Source organism: Dromiciops gliroides, chromosome 3, assembly GCF_019393635.1.
Source record: "Dromiciops gliroides isolate mDroGli1 chromosome 3, mDroGli1.pri, whole genome shotgun sequence".
Lineage (NCBI taxonomy): Eukaryota > Metazoa > Chordata > Mammalia > Microbiotheria > Microbiotheriidae > Dromiciops > Dromiciops gliroides.
In genome coordinates, this window is record NC_057863.1 from 536,137,181 (window position 1) to 536,163,669 (window position 26,489).

At 44.8% G+C, this 26,489-nt stretch overlaps 1 protein-coding gene across 1 annotated transcript in view; it reads right to left on the reverse strand.

Annotated features, from left to right (window-relative positions):
* Window positions 1–15,865: 15,865 nt before the first annotated feature.
* DRD2 (dopamine receptor D2) overlaps window positions 15,866–26,489 on the reverse strand; it is a 100,150-nt gene continuing 89,526 nt past the window's right edge. Inside the window, 2 exon segments of the mRNA XM_043995531.1 lie at window positions 15,866–17,338; window positions 19,261–19,588. Of these exon segments, the coding sequence (XP_043851466.1) occupies window positions 17,145–17,338; window positions 19,261–19,588 (522 nt within the window). The 3' untranslated portion in view covers window positions 15,866–17,144.

Sequence of the window (26,489 nt, forward strand, 5' to 3'; positions counted from 1 at the left end):
GGCTGGAGACTTTTTTCACTTTTGTCTTGGTATCTCCAGGGACTGGAACGTAACGGGCACTTGATAAATAGTTGTTGACTGGTTAGTTAGCGCTGACAAGCTACATCCAGGACCTGAGGCCAATCATGGGATCCTGTCTCCTTTGCTTATTAGTTGTGTGTCCCTGGGCAAGTCATTTAACTTTTGTTGTTAATCTTAAATAATAATGTAAATGGGACCCATAATCAGCAGACTCCTTGCTTTCAGCCCAGCCACTTTTCCATTGTTTTCCTTCTAATATTTAGGACATCCTCCCTGGATCCAAGTGCCTCTACGAGAGCTTCGTACTTTCACTTGAATAAGGGAGGATTCTGAGACAATCTCTCTCTGTGTATATGTATGTGTATGTATATAACATGTATATAATATATTGCTGATCATATCTAATTTGATGATCTGTTATATATAATAGAATATAATATACATATGCACATATATATCTACACATATCTTTATACATATATATTTGTATACACACATACACATACAACTCAGGAGTGTGATAGAGGGAAAGGTAATGGGTCTGTCACCAGAAGACCTGAATTCAAATGCTGCCTCTGTTCCTTACTACCTATGTGACCTTGGGCAAGTCTCCCTGGGCCTCAGTTTCCTTCTCTGTAAAACAAGAAGGTTGGCCTAGATGGATTTTAATTTCCTTCTAGTTTTAGATCTCTCCCCTCCCCCCATGGCTTTGGGCAGCCCTTCCTCATGCCCTGGTACCCAGTGCTGCCCAGGCCTCTTGGATCACCTTTCCACAAACCGGCTGCTGATCTGAAATGTGCTCATTCTGTTACCTGCCCTTTGCCTGACCTCGCTGTGTCCCTCACCCTGATGTGTGTCCTCATTTGAATAAAACTACATCTCTACTATAATAATAGTGATAATAATGATGATGATAGCCAGCATTTCCATGGCACATCTGATGGCTTTTCCTAGCCTTGGAGGTGGAGTCCTTTGGGCTGAGTGGGTATGGGGACCTGAAGGTTTGGATGATGATGGATGGTTCCTGGGGTGGTGGAAGGTTGACACACCCATGCTCAGCGTGCTGTTTATATTTGGGGGGATTTCCCCATCCTATTTCCCAATCTCAGCTGCCTCTCATGCATGTTTCCCTGCCACCTAGCCCAGCCTGTCCCACAGGTCTTGGGAGAAAGGTAGCAGAGGAGCTGGGAGTGAAAGGAGGCGTGGGGCAGGGCAGGGCAGGGCAGGGCTGCCTCTCAAACTTGACCTAAATCCCAGCCCAGCTCCACTATTTTTTTCTCTTTTCTCTCCTCTCTTCACCTAAATGGGCACAGACTTGTTAACACCTGCCCATCCCTTTGTGAGAAACTGGGTTCAGATTCCTAGCAAAAGGTTTGTTGGGGACAGAGGTGGAAAAATCAGGACTCCAGGGAACTCTCCTGAATAGAAAGCAGCAATCCATAACCTTTGTGTGTGCTATAGACCTGTTTGGTGATCTCGGTGAAGCTATGGTTCTCTCTTCAGAATGATCTTTTTAAATGCATGCAATAAAATACATAAGATGCAAAAGAAAACAATCATATTAAAGTACAGTAATCAAAATACTAAAACTCAGTTCAGCGACCCCAGGCTAAGAATCCCTGGTATAAAGATTTTGATAGCAGGCATCTGTCACTGCCTTTGGGACTCAAATGGGTTTAGGGTCAGAGGTGTAACTGACACTTTCAGTCTCTTGCACTCAAGGAGAGGCCAGCCCACATACCATTGGAGGTCCCCTTATTTGCAATTGTCAAGGGATCTCAGGAGTCCTTTCTGAAACATTTGGGATGAATGGGTGGGGAGGAATCCACAGATGAAACTTATCCCAATGATAGTTAGAGGAGCCCTATTGGTTTGAGTCTTAAAATATTCAGCCAACCTCACTCTACTGAGTGGGGCCAAGGCTGGAAATCCCCAGCCTCACCCTAATCCCATTCCTAGGACAGTAACCAGCGTCCATAGTCACATGTAAATAGCAATTGTTGGGGCAGCTATGTGGCACAGTGATAGGGAGCTGGCCCTGGAGTCAGGAAGACCTGAGTTCAAATCTCAGCCTCAGACACTTAACACTTACTAGCTGTGTGACCTGGGCAAGTCACTTAACCCCAATTGCCTCACCAAAAAAAAAAATAGCAATTGTCTTCCCCTCCCAAACTGAATCTTTTGTGAAGGCCAATGAGGCCATCTTTTGCCTCCATTCTTATCTAACCTTTACATCCCTGCCATCTCCAGTTGTCCTGATATATTATATCCCACCACCGGACCCAGATGGCTCTGGAGGAGAGAGTGAGGCTGGTGACTGCACAGCCCTCCCCCCCGCCCTTAAATCCTTAAATCCAATTCAGTGCAAGTCACGATATCACCTTGATTCCATGGTCCTCTTCGAGAATGAAGGACAAACAACAATATCTAGCATTTAATTATTGAATGGGCATTGCCTCAGACAAACCAAAACCTGGGAAAGACCTTAACTTAAAAAGGCCAGGGTCTCCCACTACATCTTGGGCCCTCACTAGTCATCTTGACCTATGTCTAGCCACTGGACTCAGGACTCTGGAAGAGAGCATGCACAGCCTTTCCTCACTCAAATCCAAGTCCAAGGCAAGACATCACCATTCTAATGTCGTTAGTCCTCTTGGATGAACAACAAAACACGTTAGCATTAGGCAGAAACTTAGAAAATGGTTTCCTATAGTCAGACCATCTAAAAGAGTCCTTGTGAAACAAGAAATAAATCACATTTGGGGGGCCTGGAGGATGATTTGTATCCTGGTAAAATCTGCTTAAAAGGAACATTAAGGGCAACCCTGAACAGGAAAAAGACAACATAGATGGTACAGTGGAGAAAAAAAAGCATTTGGATTTTAAATTAGTGGACCGTGGTTCAAATCCCAGCTCTTCCACTTAGTAGTTGCATAACCTTGAGCGAGTCACTTAACTTTTCTTGGCCTTAGCTTCTTTACTTATAAAATCAGGGTGTTGTACTGGATGGCTTCTAAGGTCCTTGTCAGTTCTAAATCTAAGAACCTAAGAAGTCAATGGAAAAAAAAAAATAATGGGAGCAGCTAGGTGGCACAGTGGATAAAGCACTGGCCCTAGATTCAGGAGGACCTGAGTTCAAATCCGGCCTCAGACATTCAACACTTACTAGCTGTGTGACCCTGGGCAAGTCACTTAACCCTCATTGCCCTACCCAAAATAAATAAATAAATAAATAAAATAATGGGGATGGGGGATGGGAATAGAGGAAGTGCATTGTCCCTAGGCAGCAAGCCCCAGCAGTCTTGACTAAGGCACAGTGGAAGAGAGAGAGAAGCTTAAAGGACAATTGTACATAAGTCTTTTTTAGTCCCATCTTATGAGGCCTCCTCTTTTTCCTCCTGCAAGTTGCTCCCTTAGTCCTTGCCCAGCTCCAGTCAGGCAATCAATCAATAAAATAAGCATTTATTAAGTATCAACTACAAGTCAGGCACTGTGGATATGAAAAAAGAAAAGGAAAAAAAAGAAAGAAAAAGACAGTCCCTTGCCGTTGAAGAGTCTATGGTCTAATGGGAGAGACAACAAACAAACAAATATGTGCAAACAAGCTATATACAGGATAAACTGGAAATAATCAAGGAACAAAAGGCACTAGACTGAAGAAGGATTGGGAAAGGCTTCCTGCAGAAGATGGGACTTTAGCTTTGGCTTAAAGGAAGCTCCAGGCCCTTGGTTCCTGCAGGACCATGAGACTCATCCCTTGTTATGGACTTTGAGAGGAGCCACAGGTACCAAGTATAGGTGGAAAGTGGGATCAAATAGGGACACCTGGGGAGATAATGAAGCGGCACATCTTCCCAAGTCTGGCTCACTTGTACACCCTTAGGGAGGCACTAGAGTATAGTGTAAAACTTTTAACATTTTTTGTGTCATGGGCTCTTTCTCAGAAGAAAGTTTTTAAAATTCAAAAAATGAAATCCATAGTATTATAAATGAAATCAATTATATAGTTAAAAAGACATTTACCCACTCCTGAAATCTATCCATGGACCCTTTGTAGGTTTGTAGACCCCAGGTTAAAAGTGCCGGATTTGGAGATAGATCAGCTAGGTTCAGACCCATCACTGACACTACTTGTGTGACGTTGGACAAGTCACTTAAGCTCTGGGGCCTCAGTTTCCTCTTATATAAAATTAAGAGCTAGGAAAGGATGACTTTTAAAGTCCCCAGTTTAGAACCCACACGCCTATGATCCCTTCCTTAGCACAACTAGCAGACAGTTCCTGGCCCACAGGTATCTGAGTTAATTTATTTTCCTCTCTGGGTCAGGTGTACCAGAACAAGTGCACACCAGGGGGCTGGAGGTCACAGACCTGAGCTTATGTGAAAACCCCGTCTCCTCGACCAGCGTCCTGACCTCCCCTTGTTTTCTCTAAGGCTCAGCCCTGGGTAAAACTGTTCTCTTCTGAAAGGCATAATTGAATTTAGAAACAGATAATTCCTCGTTAAAGATGCTCCTGGGAAATCTCTCTCCTCCAGAACATGCCTGAGCCAGCAGTGGGGTGAGGGTGTGGAGGAGGGAGGAGGGGGAAGAGCTGGAATGGACACTGCCAGGCTCTGCAGGATGAAACCTGCAGGGGTTTCTGAACCAGTCAATCAGGAGTGGGAGAACTGGGGATGAGGAAGGGAGAATATCCTCTAACTCTGTCCTGGCTACTAACTCATACCCAGCTCCAGGGCCCTGCGTGAGAAACACAAGGCACACATGAGGAAAATACACATTAATCACTGAGTGCATTGTGGCTTTGTCTTCCGACTCTTGGATCATGCATTTACTTTCCACTATCCTTCTGGAATCTGGGATGGTTTTGTACTCATTAACCAACCAACAAGCATTTATTAAATGCCTACTGTGTACCATACACCAATCCATCCCTTTTTTTTTTTTTTTGCTTAGACCTGCTTATGATCAAGAATGGTGGGTTTTTAAAAAATAAATAACTTTTTACAATTCTAAATTTAAACACAATGGAGCTGTGGTTCTCTAATCTGTACAGCTTGATTTAAAAAAAAAAAAGGTTGTATGTTGAACTTGTAGCTTTCAAAGCTCTCCTGCTTGTCTGAATTTCTTTTTGACTTTTCTTCTGTTGGTTCATTTTTGCATCTGCTGACTGGGTTACAGATGCACACTGTGACTGGAAAGTAGATTGATACTTTATATTACACTATATACACGGTCACATCTCGGGTGATCTTGACAACCCCGTGAGGTAGCAATGGCCTGGGGCACCTCGACTAATCTGATGGTTTTTATTAGTAATAAACTCAGGCTTGACCTCTGGAGTCCTTTCTTCTGACCATATGACCTAGGCAGCCAGAACTGTAAGTACGACAAAATAATGGAGGCTTTCAGGCACTTGGCCCAGAATCTGGAGGCTCTGGCTTCTCACCCTCGTCTCTCAGGTCTTTGCTGGCCTCACATCTAAGGCATGCCCTCTCCTGCTCTCTTCTCCAGCAGCGACCTTGGGAGTATCAGAGGCTTTTTCTCCTCCTCACAGTCTCTCCCTTCATAAAGCTTTGTGTCCTGAAGAAATCTCTCTACGGGCCGCTAGGCGGTGCAGTGGATAGAGCACTGGCTCTGGATTCAGTAGGACCAGAGTTCAAATTCGGCCTCAGACACTAGACCCTTACTAGCTGTGTGACCTTGGGCAAGTCACTTAACCCTCATTGCCCAGCCCCCCCCCCAAGCTATCTCTCTCTAAGGATTCCCCCAAAAGTCTCCTACTCCTCCACCTCAGCTGGAATGAGTGGAAGGGGATAGAGCCAGGCAAGGTTAATGGGGACAGGCTTCTGGGAGGTGTTGAATCTGGAAGGTAAAGAGATCGTCTGCTTAGCAAAGAGGGGGAAAGGTCCTTCTAGATGGACATGTGAGGTGAAAGCCTTATAAATAGAAGTGAGCCAGTTCTAACAATGAACGGGGCCAACTTGTTTGCTTGGTAAGGGCTGAGAGTAGCAAGATAAAAATCAAATGCTGTGTTTTGGTCCAGTGAGGAGGCTTGAAAGAGGGAGGGCTAGTTAGGACCCAGGCCTTGAAAAATCAGGCTTCGGGGTCTGATCAGAAGGCAGGCTGGAACTGATGTCCGTGTCTGAGGAGAGAAATGATGAGGGAATCAGGGTGATGCATCCAGAAGATCCAGCGATGCTGTAGCACTGGGATGGGGGTGGGGAGGAAGGGTGGAGCAGAAGGAGGACCTTGGAAAGGGCCTGGGAAGGAGATAAATTATCCAGGCCAGGACAGCAGTGGCAAAGGGCAGGAGAGGCTGGGCTGGTAGCAAGGAGAAGGAGCTGCCAGAGCTCCCCAGAGCATTTCACGTAGGCAGACTGTTTAGAGATGGGGCTGGTTGAATGGTGGCTGAGTAGTTCTCATGGCCATGGAGGGTGATGAGTTCCCAAGATCATGGATTTAGAGCTAAAAGGGAGCCAAGGTGGTTCAGTGGAAAGAGGGTTGACCTTAGAGCCCCTGGACCCAAGAGCAAACCCCAGCCCTGCTACTTCTTACCTCTCTGGGCCCCAGTTCCCTGATTTGTAAAATGGAAGGGCCAAAGTGGATGGTCTTCAAGGTGCCTTCCTGCTCTAAATCTATGACTCATAATGGATTTGGAGGAGCTTGGACAAGTCCCTTAGTTTCCTTGGGCCTCAGAATTGCGGTGGTTGAATAAGATGAGCTACCTTCTCATTTGCAAAATGTTTTATGTGACTATGTGGAAGCTCTGTGATTTCATCAGTGTGGGGAATTCCTGGTATGGGAACTTATTTGATAAGACCTCAAATTCTCAAAAAGGGTATTATTTGTACCATGGTGAACAGTTCTTAGTTATCATCATTAACAGCAGTATTGTTTTCAGAACAGCTTCAAGCAAATGTTATTTTGTCTATTATAAATACCCAAATTAACTATAAAGGAAGGTAATATCTACATCCAGAGAAAGAACTGATAAATAGAAATATGTATAGAATGTAGAATAATTTAAAACACACATATGAATACATATATACATACATATTTGTGTATATATATATTTGTGTCTAATGGCACAGGATGGGGGAGGGAAGAAAGAAAGAAATTTACATGATAATTTTGTTGTATGCTTGAAAGGAATAGCAAGTTGTGCATAGTAGATTTGTAGTTTTATGTACAATCATCTTTTTATTGTATGGTGATGGAAATGCTTGTTTTATTCCATAAATTAAAAATTAAATTAAAAAAGAAAAAAAAGATGCGCTCCCTTCTAGCCCTACATAGACACAATCCCATGACCTCAACTGGAATCCTTACAGACTACTGACTTACCTGTGTGACCTTGCATAAGTTACTTAACATCTCTGGGTCTCAATTGCCTCATCTGTTAAATAAGAAATTGGACTGGATGACCTTAAAGGTTTTTCTCAGTACAAGATCTTTTATCTAACACTAACCTACTTTACAGATCAAGAAACTGAGGCCCATAGAGAGGTGAAAATGACTTCCCCAAGTTCACAAAGGTAGAAAGTAACACAAGTGAGATTCAAACCCAGGTCTTCTCACTTCAAATCTGTCATTCCACATTGACTGTCATGGAGATGGGAAGGGAGGAGGAATTTCTCACCCACTATGAGAGCTATAAAGAATAAGTCATCTTGCCCTGTACATTTGCATATTGGTATGAGTAATGGATCACTTTTAAGTTATCTCTGATCTCCCCACTTTATGCAGTCCATTATAAATTTCCATTTGCACTGTGCTTGGCACAGAATAAGCGGGTTTTCCATTCATTTATTCATTTCATGCATTCATTGAATATTGCTAGTGTGAAAAATGCAGGATGGTTGAGTATCTTTACAAGAGCATTCACAACATGGCATCTTGAGAAGTTGGGATTTTAGGAAATTCTCCAAAAACATCTGGTCATGAGTTGGAAAGGAACCAACTCCGGATGAGCCAAAGGGACTCACCAAAGAAGTTTGCATTACTCAGCCTAGATTCGAGCAAAACTGTGTCAATAAACTATGGACAAGGGTTTGTTTGAATTTTCATTATGTATGTGTTTGGGCTGGAGAAGAAGGGTTCTGCTCCCCCCATTTGGGTCAGACAGCAGCCTAAGGCCCAGTTCCAGGTGTCCTTGTGGTGGCCAATGCTACCCTCTATGTCCTGCCACTCATCTCCCCCTGCCCCCTCCATAGAAGCTTAGAACGCATTTAGTCCTGCCTCTCTCCCTTCTTTGCAGAGATGGGAGGGGGAGGGCTGTGGATGTGGAATATTGCATACACTCTTAGCCTCAGCTCATGTGTAGGCTTGTTTTGCTGGACTGCTTTTTAAATCTCCTCTTTTAAATTTTTTGTTATAATGGATAGCTGTCTGGGTAAGAAAGAGTGCATACAAACAAAAGAGATACATATGTTTTTAAATTCCAGCAAATTTTTAAAAATCAAATTTTAAAAACCCAGTTCAGCTCTTTTAGTTTACAGGTGAGGTAAGTGACTCTCGGGCCACATGGCTATGAATGGAAGAACCGAGACTGAAGAACTCCTGCCCTCAGTGTTGTTTCATCTACCCCTCAGAAATGATGGAGAAAGCAGCTCACTTTGGTAGAATGAGAGTGCCTTGCTAAAAGGGCCGGAGAAGGAGCAATGACCAGGGTCAGAGGAGCTGGGTTTGAATTCCAAATATGCTACTTATTATCTGTGTGGCCTGGGTCAAGTCATTCAACTTGTCCGAGCTTCACTTTGTATCCACATTTGGAAAATAAGGAGCTTTAGATAACTTGTCCCAGAGGTCACCGGCTACTTTAGGCAGCGGGGTGGTGCGGTGGGGAGAGCAATGGGCCTGGAGTCAGGAAGACCTGAGTTCAAATCCAGATCAGGCATTTATTACCTGTTGGACACTAGACAAGTCACTGTACCTTTGCCTCAGTTGTCTCACCTGCAAAATGGGGATAATAATGACTCCTACCTCCCAGGGGGGTGGTGAGGATCAAATGAAATAATATTTGGGAAGCACTTACCATGGTGCCTGGTACAGCATGGATGCTATTATAATTCCCAATTTTATAAGTGGGGAAGCTGAGGCAGAGAAAAATTAAGTGATTTGCCCAGGGTCACACAGCTAGTGAGGGTCTGAACTCTGGTCTTGCTGACTTCTATCCACAGCTCCATTTAGCTGCCTCATGAAGTGTCCAGACTCAGCCCCATGCCCTTTCCTAATTCTCACTCCCTGGACAGAGGACTGACTCTGGAGTCAGAGCAGCTGGTTTCCAATCCTGCCTCTGGTTGCTTATGGGCACCTATGTGGCACCATGGATAGGGTGTTGGTCCTGGAGTCAGAAAAACCTGGGTTCAAATCCTGCCTCAGTTATTTACCTCTGAGGTTTCTTTGGGCTCCAGACCGGTGACTCCATGATCCCTGTCCTCCCCGCCACTTTAGCCACCCCCGTACTCACATCTCCTCATTTCTAGAGGTCCCTGTATCTCAGTAACGGAACTTTTGCTCCTCCCCAGAATTAGTTGCGTTCAAGGAAGATCTCCCCCAAGGGAGACGCCTCATCTGCTTCCTTGGGGGGCAGGGGTGGGGGTGATACCTGGAAGAGGACACTGTTGATAAGCCCTTCACCCTATGATCTGGGATCAATCTTTGTTACAGGCCCTTGGGGTATAACTGGGCTTTCTAGACCCTCTGTGGAGAGAGATGGGGAGAGATGAGTCCCTTACCCTACTGCTGTTTAATTATGCCTCCGGTTCTGAGATGGCAGGTCCTGGCTATCTTCAGCCTAATGGGCTGTGTCCTGACAGGTGTATCACTTGTCCATCTAGATCATAATCTACTTGGGTGCTAGAACCTCTGCCGAGAGCCAAACTCACTAGTTTGGCTCATTCGTCTCCCAAGAAATCTAGGATCATTTCTCTATTCACAAAAATTGCCCACTCTATGTCTGTCTGCCTGTCTCCATCTGCCTATATCTGTTTTTCTGTGTGTCTCTTTATGTCTGTCTCTCTGTTTCTCCATAGGGTCTCCAGGCTCCCCAACTGCTAATATTCCCCAGAGCTCATCAGTCTCGTCCCCCTTCATGCTCCTCACACAGAAATCCGAGTCATCCTCACTGCCCATCAGGCAGTTCTCAGGGATGCTGCAGCCCTGAAAATCTGGAGCCCCACATGGATCTTAGGGAATTTTTGTTCTGCTGGCATAGCAAGGTGGGAAGGGACTGGTGAACTTGAACCGGATGCCAGAGGTACCAATCAGGACTAGAACCTGTTATGTTCTCTTTTGGGGGGGGAGGAGGGGAAGACATAGGGTGGGGCCCCACTGATAAAGGAAAATCCCTAGGGACTTTTTGTAGGGGCTGGGAGTGGGGAAGGGTGTGGGGTCCACATCAGGAATGCTTGAGGTCTGGTAGAAATGCTTTAACAAATGTCTGGGACAGCTTTAAGTGCCCAACCTTCCTTTTCTGAGAGAGCTCTAGGATTGCCTTTGCAGACCCCGCCCCCCTCAAGGTTTCTCACAACTTTTAGCCAATGAGTACTCTTTCTTCTGTCCTTTTTTTTTCTTTTCTCCTCAATAGGGAGAGGCAGCCAGCTGCTAAGTACACCCTGAAAGGATCACATCCCCAAGACAAGGCTCTCATTCTTTCGTACCAACTTCTCTCACTAGGCTTCCTTCCCCAGGAAAAACAAAAAAAGCATGCAATCTCTAAAATAAATCCCTCACCCTTACTCTCACCCCACCCTCTGCACCCCCTTGCCCCACCCCCAAACACACTGGTCTTGGAACTGAAATACCCAGGTTTGATGTAGCTTTGTGTCTGTGGACAAATCACTCAACTTTCTGAGCATTAGTTTTCTCATTTGGAAAACGAGGACTAATACTTTTACTGACTCCTTCAATGGGACTATTGTGACGAAAGTGCTTTATAAACTCTGAAGTTCTCAATACAGGGAAAGGAACCATTATTACTTATATTACCTGCCTTGAAGGATTGCTAGGGAATGGGAAGCACTTTGTAATCATAAAGGGTCACATACACGGAAGATGGGCTTATTATCCGTGACGGAGGATTAGTGAGGTGGCTAACCTTGAAACTCTTCCTGCTTTTCTTGGTGTCCCCAGGAAGCCCTTCACAGCTTGTGGCCAGCCCATCCTCTGGAATGCAAGAAACCCTCCAGGGGCAGGAAAAAAGGCCCATGAGCGTTGCTAAACGAGGCACTTGGGATTGGTAAGGGGAGTAACCAAGGGCTACAGTCCTCATTTGCTTTTGTTTTTTTGTTTTTGTTTTGCAGGGCAATGGGAGTTAAGTGACTTGCCCAGGGTCACACAGCTAGTAAGTGTCAAATGTCTGAGGCCGGATTTGAACTCAGGTACTCCTGAATCCAGGGCCGGTGCTTTATCCACTGCGCCACCTAGCCGCCCCCTCCTCATTTGCTTTTGAAGGAAAGAGACCGACACAGAGAGACAGAGACACAAAGACACAGACATAGATACAGAGAAACACACAGACAGAGACAGAGACAGAGAGGAAAGAAACAGAAAGAGACAGACAGAAAAATTGAGAAAGAAGAGATACAGAGAGGATAGAGAAAGGAGAGAGGCAGGGAGAGAGAGAGAGGGAGAGACAGAAAAACAGAACAAGAGAGACAGAGAGGAGAGAAACAGAGTCAGCAAGAGACAGTGAGAGACAAGGAGAGACAGAGACAGACAGACACACACACACACACACACACACACACACACAGCCTGGGAAAAAACATGGGTAACCTTTAGCCTGTCCTTGTCCTGCCTCTGACCTCTTTTTTGCCCCTTCATCCACACACCCCCCACTCTGGAAACAGCAGAGCCCGCCCAGATGAAGGCTAGGGACCTCCTAGCATTGCCCTACCTCCCCGTGTTCCCCACTGAAAGCTGGAGCTGGGGATGAGCCAAGCCCGCCCCCTGCCCACTCCAGCTGTCAATCTGGTGCTGGCAGGAACAAAGGGGAGCTTGATGACAGCTGCAGCACTTTCCCCCCATCACCCCTCTCTTTTTGCCCTCCCTTTCCTTCCTTCTCCTGACACTTTTCTCTCAGAATAAATTTAGTGCTGCTTTTCTGTGTATTTTTTTTATTTCAAAATCTTCTATCATCTTTCTCCCATCCCCACCAAGGTGATAACAAGAAAGACCATTGGGTCTGGAGTTAGAAGCCCTGGGTTCAAATCCTAGACCTGCTACTTATTACTTGTGTATCTTTGGACAAATCATTTGTCTCCTCTGGGTTTCATAGGAGCTTAGATCTAGACTTAGGCCTGCAGGCAATAGAGCTGGATGGATGTTCAGAGGCCATGTAGTCCTCCTCCCTCGTGACAGGTGGGGAAACAGGATAGGAATGTGAATTGACTTGACTTGCCCTACATCACAGAGGCAGTAAGTGCCAGAAGCAGGATTGGAACCTGGGTCCACTGACTTCATATTTTTCATTTGTGAGTTGACAGGCTTGGACTAGATAATCCGTCTCAGATTTGAGTTCTATGAACCTGATCATTTGAACTTGATTTCTGTCTGTAAAGATTTCTAATGAAAGAGGCAGCTGGGTGGTACAATAGATAGAGTCCTGGACCTGGAGTCAGGAAGATCTGAGTTCAAATCCGGCCTCAGATACTGACTAGTTGTGTGACCTTGGGCAAGTCACTTTCCCTCAGTTTCTTCAATTGTAAAATGAAGATAACAATAGTCCCTACCCATCTCTCAGGGTTGTGTGAATTCAAATGAGATAAACTTTGTGAAGTGCTTAGTACAGTTCCTGGCACATGGAAGTCACTTAATCCTTCATTCCTGACCCCAGACCCTTTAGTTTGAGAGTGTGTAAGGGGGAGTGGGGCTGGGAGAGTGGATAGAAGGACAACAGGGGATTGAGAGGAAGAATACTTGACCTAGATGACCTTTGAATATTTCCTTTTAGCACAATGTCATAAGATCATAGAATTAGGGTTGGAAGGAACCTTAGATGACATCTAGTCTGATCCCTTCCGTTTTACAGTTTTACAGAAGAAATTAATGGCTCGTCCAAGGTTAAACAGTGACACGGGTAGGATTTGGCCCGCAGTTTTCTGCCTCCAAATTTATGCTGTCCCTCATCTTCCACCAGCAGCTGAACCACCACTTGGGTTCAGTCAGGTCGTGTTCCAGCTGTGGACATGGTGCCATTTCCCATGAATAGGTCATCGGGTTTCAGGACTGTGTCCTTGACCCCGGTTCCTGCTCCCTATATCTACTTCTCCCTTGCCCAACCTCCCAACCTCCGGGGAATGCTGGTGAGAGCTGGAGCCACCCATAGGGTTGAGCTCGAACTTTTGGTTCAGGTAGATATCCAAGTCCATAATTAAGTGTTCGGGGCAAGTAGAGTGCTCTAAACTTTGGTGCTAAAAATATTGCATTTAGCATGCAAATTATCCCTGGTGCCATGTTCTCTGACAGCTCCCCTGTATTTTCCTTGAAGTGGGAGCCCGTGGGCGCCTCCACCTTGTTTGTCATCAGCCCTGTTATTCTCAGGGTGGTGATAATATTCCTCTTCATGAGGTCGATTTATTGTTCATTTTTTAAAGCCAACTTTCTGACTGCAGCAGCAACAGCAAGCCTTGTTTCCAGAAAAGGCCTGAGGTTGTATCGACTTGGTCCCTGGTCAAGGAAATAAGTTGGGTTGGACCAGTGGAAAGCAAGGATGGGAAGGTTAAGAATGAATGGCAGTTAGAATCGAATTGACTGCCTGGGACAGGTCACCTACCCTATCTCCCAGCTTCTGTCTTGGCCTCAGAAAGGGATTTCTCATGCTTTGGGGGAATCATGGGTCAACAGAGGGAGCAGCAGAGAAAAGGGACAGAGACAGAGGGAGCGTGGCTGCAGTGCTTACATAGGGAATTGCCATTTGTGTGTGGGGTGGGGGGTGGGAAGACTTAACCAATAGAGAACCACAATGAGCATGACTAAAGGCAATGCACCTGAAGTCTTGCTTGGGAGGATCATGGACCTCTGGTTGAGGTCTCTAAAGGTGAAAGTGAGAATAAAGATGGCTTCTCCATTTCTGCGGTAAGTGGGGTTAACCACACTCTACCAGGGGCCACAGAATCTGAGTTAGAAAGGATTTCAGACACCTCTGAGTCCATGTCATTAATGTAATTAGGATCCCTTCCACCCAACAAGTGATTATCCAGTCTTTGCTTAAAGACCTTCTAATAGCCCTAATCATTAGTCAGTTTTCCCTTTTGTTCTGGCAAAATTCTTCTTTCAAAAGGTCCTTCATTGATCCTAATCATGCCCTCGGGGGGCCAAGTAGGACAAATTAAATCACTCTTTGTGTTATGTGATAGCTCTTTAAATACCTGAAGACAACTATTCCCTTGGTCTTGAAACCTTTCCCCATCCTGGTTTGCCATTCTCCAGCTTATCAGTCCTTCCTAAAATTTGGCGCCCAGAAATGAACATAATACTCCAGACCTAGATCGGTGCAGAGTACAGGAGAGTTATCACCTCTCTAGTTCTGGACTCAGTGTAGTCTAAACAGGGGTTTCTGACAGTTCACCATTGACTCATATGGCATTTGAAGTTCTCTGCACCCTCCTGCTCTCGAGTGTTGGGTGTCCTATTCAGGTCCTTTCTAACTGGGAAATTCTGCAGTTCTATGATTCTGTGTATAAAATATTGCTTCACTTGAGCTCTTTGAGGGGAGGTATCTTTTATCTTTGTAATCTCCATTGCCAAGTACAGTGCCTGGCACATAATAGGCCTGTAATAAACATTTATTGATGATTAATTGATTGATCTAGCCATATTTTTTCTCTATTGCATTTACAAAGTTGTTTTTTTTTAAATCTAAGTGTTGTTCAGTCATTTCACTTGTGCCTGACTCATTGTGACCCCATTTGGGGGTTTTCTTGTTAAAGATACTACAGTGGTTTGCTATGTACTTCTCCATCTCGTTTTAAAGCTGAGAAAACCGAGGTAAACAGGGTAAAGTGGCTTGCCCAGGGTCACATAGCTAGTAAGTGTCTGAGACAAGATTTGAAATCAGGAAGATGTGTCATCCTGACTCCAGGCTGTGCGCTCTATCCACTGTACCACCTCGCAGCCCAAAATCTAAGACTTAACCTTATCCCTATTAAATTTTAGGATATTTAGTTTGACCCATTGTTCTAGCCTGTCTTTGGATGCTGGCTCCATCATATAAAACATTAGCTGACTTTCCCTTCTGCTTGGGGGGGGATACAAAGAGTGTAATATTTCTAGAGGGATTTACATTTTTAAAAAATTCTTATCTCTCCCTCTTCTTCAATATATGTCCCATTTAAGAACTGATCCAGGCAATGCCTCAGTGTCCCGTGATCCTGAGAACTCACCAGTCTCTGCTCCCTTTTTTTTTTTTTTTTGCGGGGCAATGGGGGTTAAGTGACTTGCCCAGGGTCACACAACTAGTAAGTGTTAAGTGTCTGAGGCTGGATTTGAACTCAGGTACTCCTGAATCCAGGTCCAGTGCTTTAACCACTGCGCCATCTAGCCGCCCCTCTGCTCCCTTTTAAAAAAAACATATCCTGTGGCACCTTGCTCCTTCCTCCTTCCTCCACACATAGACTCTCCTCTTCAGATACCAGCAACTCCAGGTGTGAAGAACAGTTGCCCTTAGGCTCTCTCCCTTGAACAGAAAGGATGTGACTCTTTCCCGGGGGGATTGGGCTTTTCCTGTGATGGAAAAAGGAGATGGAAGTCTCCCTACTTTCAGCCGGGCTTATTCAAACACTCAGCCCAGTCCACCTGTTTCCATTAGATTTTATTGGATTGTCATATGTACAATGATGGTACAGAAAGACTGGGGCCTGGGGACAGCCAGTGGCCTTGTAGACACAGGAGCCAAGTGACCTCCACAGCAGCTGCAGTTTCCCCTGGCCCCCACAGGGCCACGCTGGGCTAGGCAGGCCAGGGTCAACAGCCTGTTTAGCTGATGGTAGGTCTAAGGCAGAGGCAGGGAATGGGAAAGGGACAAGCAGGGGAAGGAAAGAGGGAGAGAGGAAGAAGAGAAGAGAAAAGGAGGCGTGGCACATGGCTACCAACATTATCACCTCAAGTAACACTATGATACCCTTGCCACAGGTTGCCAGCCCCTAGCCTAGATGCCCTCACTCTAGCCACAGGCCAATATTCAGGTCCTAAGGTTTTGAGGCAGAATCTGTAATCACTTATTGGAATGCTAGACCATGGGGTCTTTTGGAAAGTAACCAAAGTCTCCTAGCCCACCTCTCTTTCCCCCTTTTCCTTAAGGGGCCTGTGGGCTGCCCAGCTCAATGCACAAAGCCAGCGTTAGTTCCAGTCAGTTCTTCCTAGAGCAGCCACTAGATAGGAAGCTGGAGGAAGCAGAGGGAGGAGGCCCTAGACCACTACTCACTGTTATGCAAAGCAGCATCTTAGAGAAAGATTGACTTTTCTTTTCTTTTTTTGGCTTGGACTTCTCTGGTATTCATCCTGCGGTCCAGTATTTACATAGGTCTCATGGTGTTGTAGATGGGTGTACCTTGGCTTTTGCTCCCACTGTCCCTGACGTTGACCAAACCCCTCCCACTGACTTCTCAAAGCCCACCCAGGGCCAGGCATGTGGAGCGTGAGCAGGGTCAAGAGACCTCGATTAGGTCTCCCAGCTGTTGCATCCATGCTCGGAGCCAGGGAGAAGATGGGGACAGAAATAGTGACAGCAGCTGGTGGCTTTGTCTTTGGTGCAAAGGAGAGGCATCCAGGAAGCAGAGGAGGATGTCCCTGTGAGCAGACCCTGCTCCCCATATTAGCTGTCCCCCAGAGTCCCCAAGGGGTCCAGCCTTGGGAACAGGGCCAATGAGCATCTCGCTGCTTCAGGGACTTAGACACTGTAGTTGTGGGCCGTGGGACTCTGCCACAAACTCCCTTGGATCTGCCACTAGGGCCCCCACCTTGCCTACTAGAGAGGCAGTAGGGGAGCTGTTCAGGACTCCTTGGACTCAAAAAGGAGGGCCAGTTCTCCCTCCCCTCATCACCTAGGCTCTTGGCTTGGCGACACAGGTGGGCAAGTGGTTGGGTGGGCAGGCGGGTGGGCAGGCAGCGGCTGGGGTCAGCAATGAAGAATCTTCATGAAGGCTTTGCGGAACTCGATGTTGAAGGTAGTATAAATGATGGGGTTGACAGCACTGTTGACGTAGCCCAGCCACGTGAATGCGCTGTACATGGCCGGTGGAATGTTGCAGTCACAGTGCATATTCAAGATGTGGGTGATGAAGAACGGCAGCCAGCAGATGATAAACACTCCTAGAAGAGAGGGGAGCCAGTGAGGTGGGCTGGGGATTCATAGGGGAGCCAAGTGGGCATGGATAAGGCTGCCCACCGACAGCCCAACTTCTGGAGTGCGTCAAATCAATTTTGGGACTGTTTACTTTTTCTGGTACTGGATACAGGACGAGGAGGAAATCAGACTAAAAACTCGGCTTTTTTTTTTTTAACAGAACCTTAAGGTCACAAAGTCTTCCCTCACAACTCTGAGGGAGGTAGTTAGTACAAATATTGTTATCCTCATTTTATAGACGAGGAAACTCAGGCTCAGTTAAGTGACTTTCTCAGGCACACACAGAAAACAAGTGTGGGAACCTGGAATCATATTTGGACATTTAGCTCCAGAATCCAATTTTCTTTCCACTACATAGAAGATCTTAACCTTTTTAGTGTCATGGACCCCTTGGGCAGTCTGGTGAAGCTTGCCAGCCCTTTCTCAGAATGTTTTATATGCACAAAATAAAATACAGTGGAGTACAAGGTAAACCAATTGTACTGAAACATTGTTATCAAAGTATTTTTTTAAAACCCTCAATTTACATACCCCTTGAAATATCCACGGACCCCTTGGGGTCTTTGGACCCCACGTTAAGAACATTGTCTCTCAGGAGTAATAGTGGTAAAGGAGACTTAGATTATAGTCCAGGCTCTACTACTAACTAGCTGTATGACTTTGGGCTATTTATCAAATGTCTGCAGGCTTTAGTTTCTTCCTCTAAGAGAGGCAACTTGAGGGAAGAACACAAATTGAGAGCTAGAAAGGCTCTCAGATGCTAGCTAATCCAACCCCCCTCATTTTGGTTTTTAAATTTTATTTTTGCATTTAAAAAAAGTTTTATCAGTGCTCTCCTCTTCCCCACATCCATCACGGTCAACTGATCTATCTCCTGCTCTTGGGACAAATGTATACTCAAACAGAACAAATGAATACATCGACTGCATCTGAGCTCCCTCATTTTACAGAAAAGGAAAGTGAGGTCCAGGAAAATTTAGTGATTTGCCCATGGTCAAAGAAGCAGTAAAATCTCAGAAGATCTGAAGCAACCTAGTGATCTTTGGTGAAAAGAGGGGTGATCTTGGAGACAGAAAGAACTGGGTTGAGAAAGCCCTGAATCTGACACATTGAATCTCTTAGTGTCCCGAACAACTCTTTAAGATTAGAAGTTAAAGATGAGTTGCAGATCTGCTTTGATGGAGAAATATACCATACTGGGAGTTCCCCACGCTCATGGATTCACATGTCCCAGATACCACCTCCATCTTTCCCCTCCTAACCCCTCAATTGGTGGGAACAATTGGTGAAGACCAAAATAAATCCTATCTGTGGTTATGTAAAATCTCTCTGAAAGGTGCTCTAGAAATTCAAGTTGTCATTATCTCTTAAAGACAAAAAGATTGTTAGCTCCTTGTGGACAGGGACTCCGGATTATTTTTTCAAGCAATCAACAGCTACCAACCTTATTCCTGCCTTGTGTCTTTGCTTGTACTGTTGTTCTCCATTCCAGGGAGCCAATGCAATCCAGGTCTCCCTAACCTCCCCTCCCCCCACCGCCACCCCACTCCCTCTGATGATCAAACTTCTAGTTCTCCTTTAAGACTTAGGTGAATACCACTTTCTCCATGAAACCTTCCTTGGTCACTTGACATTCCAAGCTCACTTCAATTGCTTCTTTCCCAGCTCAGTTGATTTCAGACAAAATGGGATTACTTAAGTAAGCACTTTATTATAGACTCTCTTCTTTCTAATTATCCTTTTGCTCACTAGAACTCAAAGCCCATTCTCTATGACTGGGGATGGGGTTGGGGATTGATCAAGAAAAGAGTGGACAGGTAGAGGCAAAGGTATTTCTGAAGCTAAGACTAAATAGCGTGGGATCATAGGAGGAGGAGGGGTTACTCACCAAGGACGATGGCCAGCATTTGGGTGGCTTTTTTCTCCTTCTGCTGGGAAAGTTTCCTCCGGCTCATGGTCTTGAGTGAAGTCCGGGTTTTGCCATTCGGCATAGATTGGATCTCAAAGACTTTGGCAGACCTTGGGTGACCTTTGGCATGCCCATTCTTCTCTGGCTTCATAGGGCTGTCAGGGGAAGAATGGACTCCCTGGGTGGAGGGGGTAGGGAGGGTGAGCTGATGGTGGCTTGGGGGGATGGGGCTGTATTTGGTTTTCTCCGGTGGGCTGGTGCTGGACATCATCTCCATCTCCATCTGTTCTGCACGGCGTGCAGCCTCCTGAACAAGGATCAAAAGTCACCAAAATAAAGCCAGGTAAGTACCCCTGTATATGGATATCCTCAAATACCCACCTGTCCCCACTGACTTCCACTCTAGTATTCCTGAACCCTAGACTAACCAGAGGATGTGATCCATTATTTTGCCCAGCCCACCTTACTCTTGGTCAAACTCGTCCCTGAGAAATATTTTCCCTTCTGCTTCAAAGAGGGAGATGACAAAAACTATCCCAATGAAAGCTTTTTCCCCTCACCCAGATAACGGAATAATCTAACCTAATTCTTGGTTCCTTCTCAAAGTTCACAAAAGACCATTCCTTTCATTCCTTGAGAAAATTTTCCTGTATTGAGGAGATTCTTGGCTCTGTGGTAGCTACTGCCAGCCCCAAATGCATGTCTCTTTTCCCCCTACTCCACTCAAAAAACCCACTTATATTTAGGTGTGTATGCCATAAAGGGCATATCTGACAGAAAAAAAGGTGCTTTGTCAATTCCATAGCAAGGATCACAAATGGTCAGCACAAGTGGTGACTGGTATCCAAGAAATATCCAAGAACTTAAAAGGAGGCCTCCCACACATTAAGTAGAATCTCTCTGAAGGACAAGAATCATTCAGGATGAGATGAAACAGACCTGCTCTGGTGGAGGGAATATCCCCCAATACCCTTGTGGATGAGATCATGGATCCACTGAAGAAGTGTTAGATAAATGCCTGAGCTCATATATCCATCTGAGTACATGTGCGCGCGCGCGTGTGCGCGCGCACACACACACACACACACATATATATACACACATCCACACATATGGGTATATAGACACACACATATATGTCTATGCCTGTGAGCACTTGTGTGTGTGTATGTGTGTATATAAGATTGCACATTTGTATCAATGGGAGAGCACTGAGGAAATGTCATATATAAAAGCTAGAGACTATAACTTTGATCTCCTGAACTCCTATCCTTCCATCTTCCCTCTGCCTCATGACTATTAAGTTTTTTCTCCATACTCTCCTTGTCTTCCATTCCCTCTCCCTCACCCTTCCTTCTCATTATATCACTCCTGCTCTGGCCTCACATTCTTCCCTTCACAGTCACATGACCATAGGATCATAGACTTTGAGAAGAAAGGGGCCTTGGGGGCCAGAGATGGGCTGGTGGAAGTGACATGACTTGTCTAAGGTCATACATCACATGGTAAGCAGTAGAGATGAGATTTCAAGCTAGTCTCAACCCTAGGGTAAAGAAGTTCAAATCTATGCCCTCTTCTACCCTTGAATCCTTTGTTCCAGTGCCCTGTTGCCAATCACTCCTTGCCAGATCCTAACCCTGGGTTACTTCCACCATCTGTCTTCTCCTTTACTCTCTTATGGTGCCCAACATGGCTGAAGAAAGTCATGCAATTCCGCTGAATGGGTGCACTGCAAATTTATTTTATCTAATCTCCCAATGGACCAATAGAACAGCTGGAAGAGATCTTAGAGATCATTTCATCCAGTCACCTTATTTTATAGATTGGGGGGGAAATTGAGGCTCAAAATCACATAAATGATCATCATTGTCAGAAACTGTGGTTCAAATTCAAGTCCTTTGTCTTTAATTCATCTGACTCATTCTAGTATGCCATACTACTCAAGTGGGTCTTCACTGCTCAGGGGGAAACCCTTTTATGTTTCCCAGATTGCTTCTACCACAATATTCACAGTAGCTGTTCTAAACCTTCTCTTCTCAAGCCCCCTGCGACACAATCCTTCTTCCTCCTTTCTGAAAGCTCATGTTAAGATGAAGCAAGAACTGCCTTGTCTTCCTTTTCTTGCCTTTCACCCCGAGCTCACATAAACAGGAGGAGATAGTCTCACTTCCTTCTGTGCTGAGAAAATAGAAGCTATCTGTTGTGAACCTCCTTCCCCCCAACTCTACAGAACAAAATCCCTCTATATCATTCCTCCTTTTTCTCTTACTCTCATCTCTAATGAACAGTTGTTCCTCTTTGCCAAGGCTAAGCCCTCTACTTGTGCTCTTGGGCCCGTCCTCTCCTATCTCTTGCAGGAATTCCCCCCCCCCCCTTGATCATTCTCTCTTATTCCTTTTCAGTCTCTTTTTATATAATTGATCGTTCCCATCCCTTTCAAACACACGCAGGTCTCCTCTACCAAAAAAGACAAAAACAAAAATCTTTATGTAACCCTGCCACTCCTTAGATCTCCCTTTCCTTTCATGGCCAAACTAAAAAAAAAAACCCAAACCCCAAACTGTCTACACTCATTGCCTTTACTTCATCACCTTACATTTACCTCTCATTCTATTGCATCCTAGCACATGACTCCACCACTGAAGTAAAACTGATTCGTCGACTCCCTACCTGACATGCCTCATTCCAATCATAATCATTTGTTAGGACATGTCAATTTTACCTCCATTTCATCTTTCATGTTAGTCCTCTTCTGGCTACTTACACAGCCTCTAACCTGGTTAAGGTCCCCTCACCTCTCGACCTGTTTATTATCATAGACCCCTAATGGATTTGTGTTTTTCAGTCTCCTCTCAGAACCATTCTGCACACGGCTGGCAAATTAATATTCTTAAAATAAGTATCTAGGCAAATTATTCCCCTACTCAAAGATTTTAAATATCCCCTGGTTGTTCCTAGGATAAAATGCAAAGCCCTTTCCAGTTCAGCTCACATCTCCCTTTCCAGATTCATCTCTTCCTAAACTCTCAGTTCTAGAAAAAGTAATCTACTACATATGCCCTGAATTTGACATTCTCTCTCTTTCCTCAGTTTCTTTTCCTGGAATGCACTTCTTCCTTACCTCTGCCCCTTAGGATTCCCGAATTCCTTCTTTCAATCAATCAAACTAACATTTATTACGTGCTTACTTTGGTCCAAGGACCATGCTAAGAACTAAGATGAGAAAGAAATGTAAAAAAGTGAGACAGCCCCTGTCTTGCATTCTATCTGGAAGATACAACATCTTCACAGATGAGTAAATATTGGACACATGGTAAATATATGCAAAGTGGTTTCATCAGGGGATGGGAAGAGGGATTCCTAGGGCAATCAGGAAGGAGAGAGAGCATTTGATCTGATCCTCGAAAAGATTGAGGGGTTCCAGGGGGGCAGAGGTGAGGACAGAGGACATTCAGAGTATGGGGGACAGCCAGTGGAAGGGCACAGTAGACGGGATGGCGTCTACAAGGAATAGCAAATGGGCCAGTTTGGCTGAAGTGAAGTGAGTGATGGGGAGTAATCAGCCTGGAAAGATTAAGTTAGAGCCAGAGTAGAAAAGGCTGTAAATGACAGACAAGAAGAGTTTCAATTTTATCCTAATGACAGCAAGATAAATGAAACTTTCTGAACAGAAGAATGACACGCTCATACCTGAGATTTAGGAAAATAATTTTGGCATCTGTGTGGAGGAAGGATAGGAGAAGGGAGAGACTGAAAGCAGGGGGACCAATTAAGAGAATGTTATATTAGTTTAGGTAAGATGTGATGGGGGCCTGAACTAGGATGACTTGTGTAAGGGGAAAGAGGGGGATTGATGTAAGATATGCTGAAAAAGACACAAAGCTGGAGATGATACCTAACATTCTGAAGGACAGAACGGGGTGCCAAAAAGATTCTGACAAGCAAGAGCAACGAATCTAAAAAGAAAACCTTTGATAGGGATAAATAGCAAGTCTTGCACTGGGGTTCCAAATATCACCCTCCCAGGGACAGGATGGGATAGGCATGGCGAAGTGGCTTCTTCATCTGAAAAAGAGCCAGGGGCAGACTGCAGACTAAATAGGACCCAGCAATGTTAGGTGGTTTTGATGAAAGCCCATGTAGTTTGGGGGTGCATTAGAAAAAACAGAACTCCCCAAAATATGAGGGTGACCACCCCCAATAATCTTCCCTGCTCAAACCATAGCTGGAATTTAAAAAATTGTATATTTTATTCTGAACTTAAGTACATCAAGCATTTCCATAACATGATAGAATAGGAAAAAAGATGTTTGCACATGAAATTGCAAATCTATTATGTACAAGTTGCTATTCCTTTAAAATATGTAATAAAGTTATCATGTAGCCTACAAAGGAAGACACTATCTGCATCCAGAGAAAGAACTAATAAACAGAAGTATGTATAAAATGATTTTACATACATACACACACATACACACATACATATTTGTGTCTAATGGTAGTCATCTCTAGGGTGGGGAAAGCGGGAGGGAAGAAAAAAAAGGAAAAAAATCCACAGCTGGATTTTTCAGGACAATGGTTAGCTTGAAAGAGTCCAGAGAACAACAACTCATCCTCTCATGTTATGTCCTCTTTTCAGCTGATCATTGTACTTCTTGAACTGCGATGCCCAACGGAACACATATTCCAGCTAAGGTCTGACTTGGGTAGAACACAGGAGGAAGATGATCTCTCGCTCGCTCTCTCTCTCTCTCTCTCTCTCTCTCTCTCTCTCTCTCTCTCTCTCCCCTCTCTCTCCATTTCTCTCTCTCCATCTCTCTCTCTATCTCTGTCTTCATCTCTCTCTCTTCATCTCTATCTCTACATCTATCTCTCTCCTTTTCTCTCTTTTCTAAAATAATTACTTACTGTTTTCATTACCTGTGTATATGATGTATCCCCACCACCCCCAGTAGAATATTAGCTTCTTGAGGGCAAGGATATTTTTCTTTTATTCTTCGTAGTCCCAGGGCCTAATACAATGCCTGGAAAATTGTAGGCCCTTTATAAATGTTTATTGAGCTAAGCTGAATTAACTTGCAGGGAGTCCCTTAGGACAACTAGTAATGATAACAACAACAACAACAATAATAATAACTGACGTATCTTTTTGAAGTGTTTGCCATGCTTTCTTCACAACAACTTTGTGAGGTTGCTACTACAAATAAATTTTATACCTCTCTTTCAGATTAGGAAACTGAGGCTCAGAGATATTAAGTGGCTTGCCCAGGATCACAGGGTTAACCAGTCTCATGAGGATCAAATGAGGCGATGTGTGCAAAGAGTGTTACAAAGCAACAGATAAATTCGAGCTATGGAAGGTGTTCATCTGGAATGGGAAAATGTGTTCAGTTTTCCCTCAGCAGCTGCTGCCATAAACACCTGCGGGCTCTGGCTGACCTCATGAAGAACAGACCCAGTTCTCTCCCTCTGTCGATAATGTTGGTTTGCCACCTTCTAGAAACCCAAGATCTCCTTGTGGAGAGATCCAGGGGGCCCCCGATCACAGGGCCATAGATGTCAAGCTGGAAGAGACCTTAGAGGTCATAAAGTCTAATTCTCTATTTTACAAAGGGGAAAGTGAGGTTCAGACAGGTTAAGTGATTCGCCCAGGGTTACACAGGTAGTAGTAAGTGGGAAAGGCAGAATTTGAATCACGGTCGCCCAATTCTAGGTTCTATGATCTTTCCGCCAAGCCACATTGCCTCTTAGTTCAGATTCACAGAATCATAAGGTTGAAACAGACCCTAGAAGCCGTCTGGTACAACCCTGTACCTGAAGACTTTTCCGACAACCTACCCAAGAAGTGGCCCCAAAGGGGAAGGGGATGCCATGAGAGATGAGGGGGCTCCCCTTCCTTGGAAGTATTCAAGCAGAAGTGGGAAGACCCCTTGTAGGGTATGCATTTCTGTGTATAAATTAGACTTGATGACTGCTGAAGTCTCTTCCCGCTCTCCAGTTCTGTGATCCTGGTCATCCAGGCTTTGCTTCAAGACCACCAGTGAAGTAGATAACGACTGCTTTTAGAGATTGCCCATTCTTCTTTTGGAGAGGTCTAGTTTTCAAGAAATCTGGTTTTGAGGTGGCTAGGTGGCGCAGTGGATAAAGCACCGGCCCTGGAGTCAGGAGTACCTGAGTTCAAATCCGGCCTTAGACACTTAACACTTACTAGCTGTGTGACCCTGGGCAAGTCACTTAACCCCAATTGCCTCACACACACACACAAAAAGAAATCTGGTTTCATGATTTGTATTTGTATCCCCAGCACCTGCCCCCAGAGCCAGGAGTCCACTAGGTGTATAATAAATACTGAATTGATTAATTTTACTCCCAATGAATCCATTTCTTTTTTCTTCTTTCCCAGCTCCCACCAAATATTCCAAGTTCTGTTCCTTAAGGCCAAACTGAGAGAATCTAATCCCCTTGTTGTATGCTTTGTTTTGTTTTTGTTTTTGTTTTCGAGGCAATGAAGGTTAAGTGGCTTGCCCAGGGTCACACAGCTTGCAAGTGTCAAGTGTCTGAGGTCAGATTTGAACTCAGGTCCTCCTGAATCCAGGGTCAGTGCTTTATCCACTGCGCCACCTAGCTGCTCCCCCCCCCCCAGTTGTATGATAGCACTTCAAACACCTGCAGACAGCTAGCCTGTGTTCCTGAACTGTCTCATCTTTAGGCTAAATGTTCCTTCGACTGATCCACGTTGGCACGATCTGTCACAGTATCTCTACCTCATAGGGTTGGCAAGAGAATCCAGTGAGAGAATGCACTTAAACCACCCTGTGAACCTCAACGGATACTGCATTTCTTTAAATTTGCATTAACTCTAAGATGGGACTTGTTGTTTTTTCCCCGAATCACAATTTTGACTCATTTGAAGTCCACCAAAAAACCTCCAGATCTTTTATTTCAAATGATCTGAAAATGAGTCAGAAGTGTGAAAAGACAGCCCCCCCCCAAAAGTTAATGCAATCTGAGTTAATACAAATTTAGAGAAGTGTGGTGTCCACTGAAGTTCACAAGGTCTTAAGTGCATTCTCTCACTGGATTCTCTTGACATCCCTATGAGGTAGATATTACAGTTCAAGTCCCCAGTCTTATATTTATGAAGTTGATTTCTTGACCATAAGTGAAAGGCTTTATGTTTATCCCTATTAAATTTCATCTGATCCAAT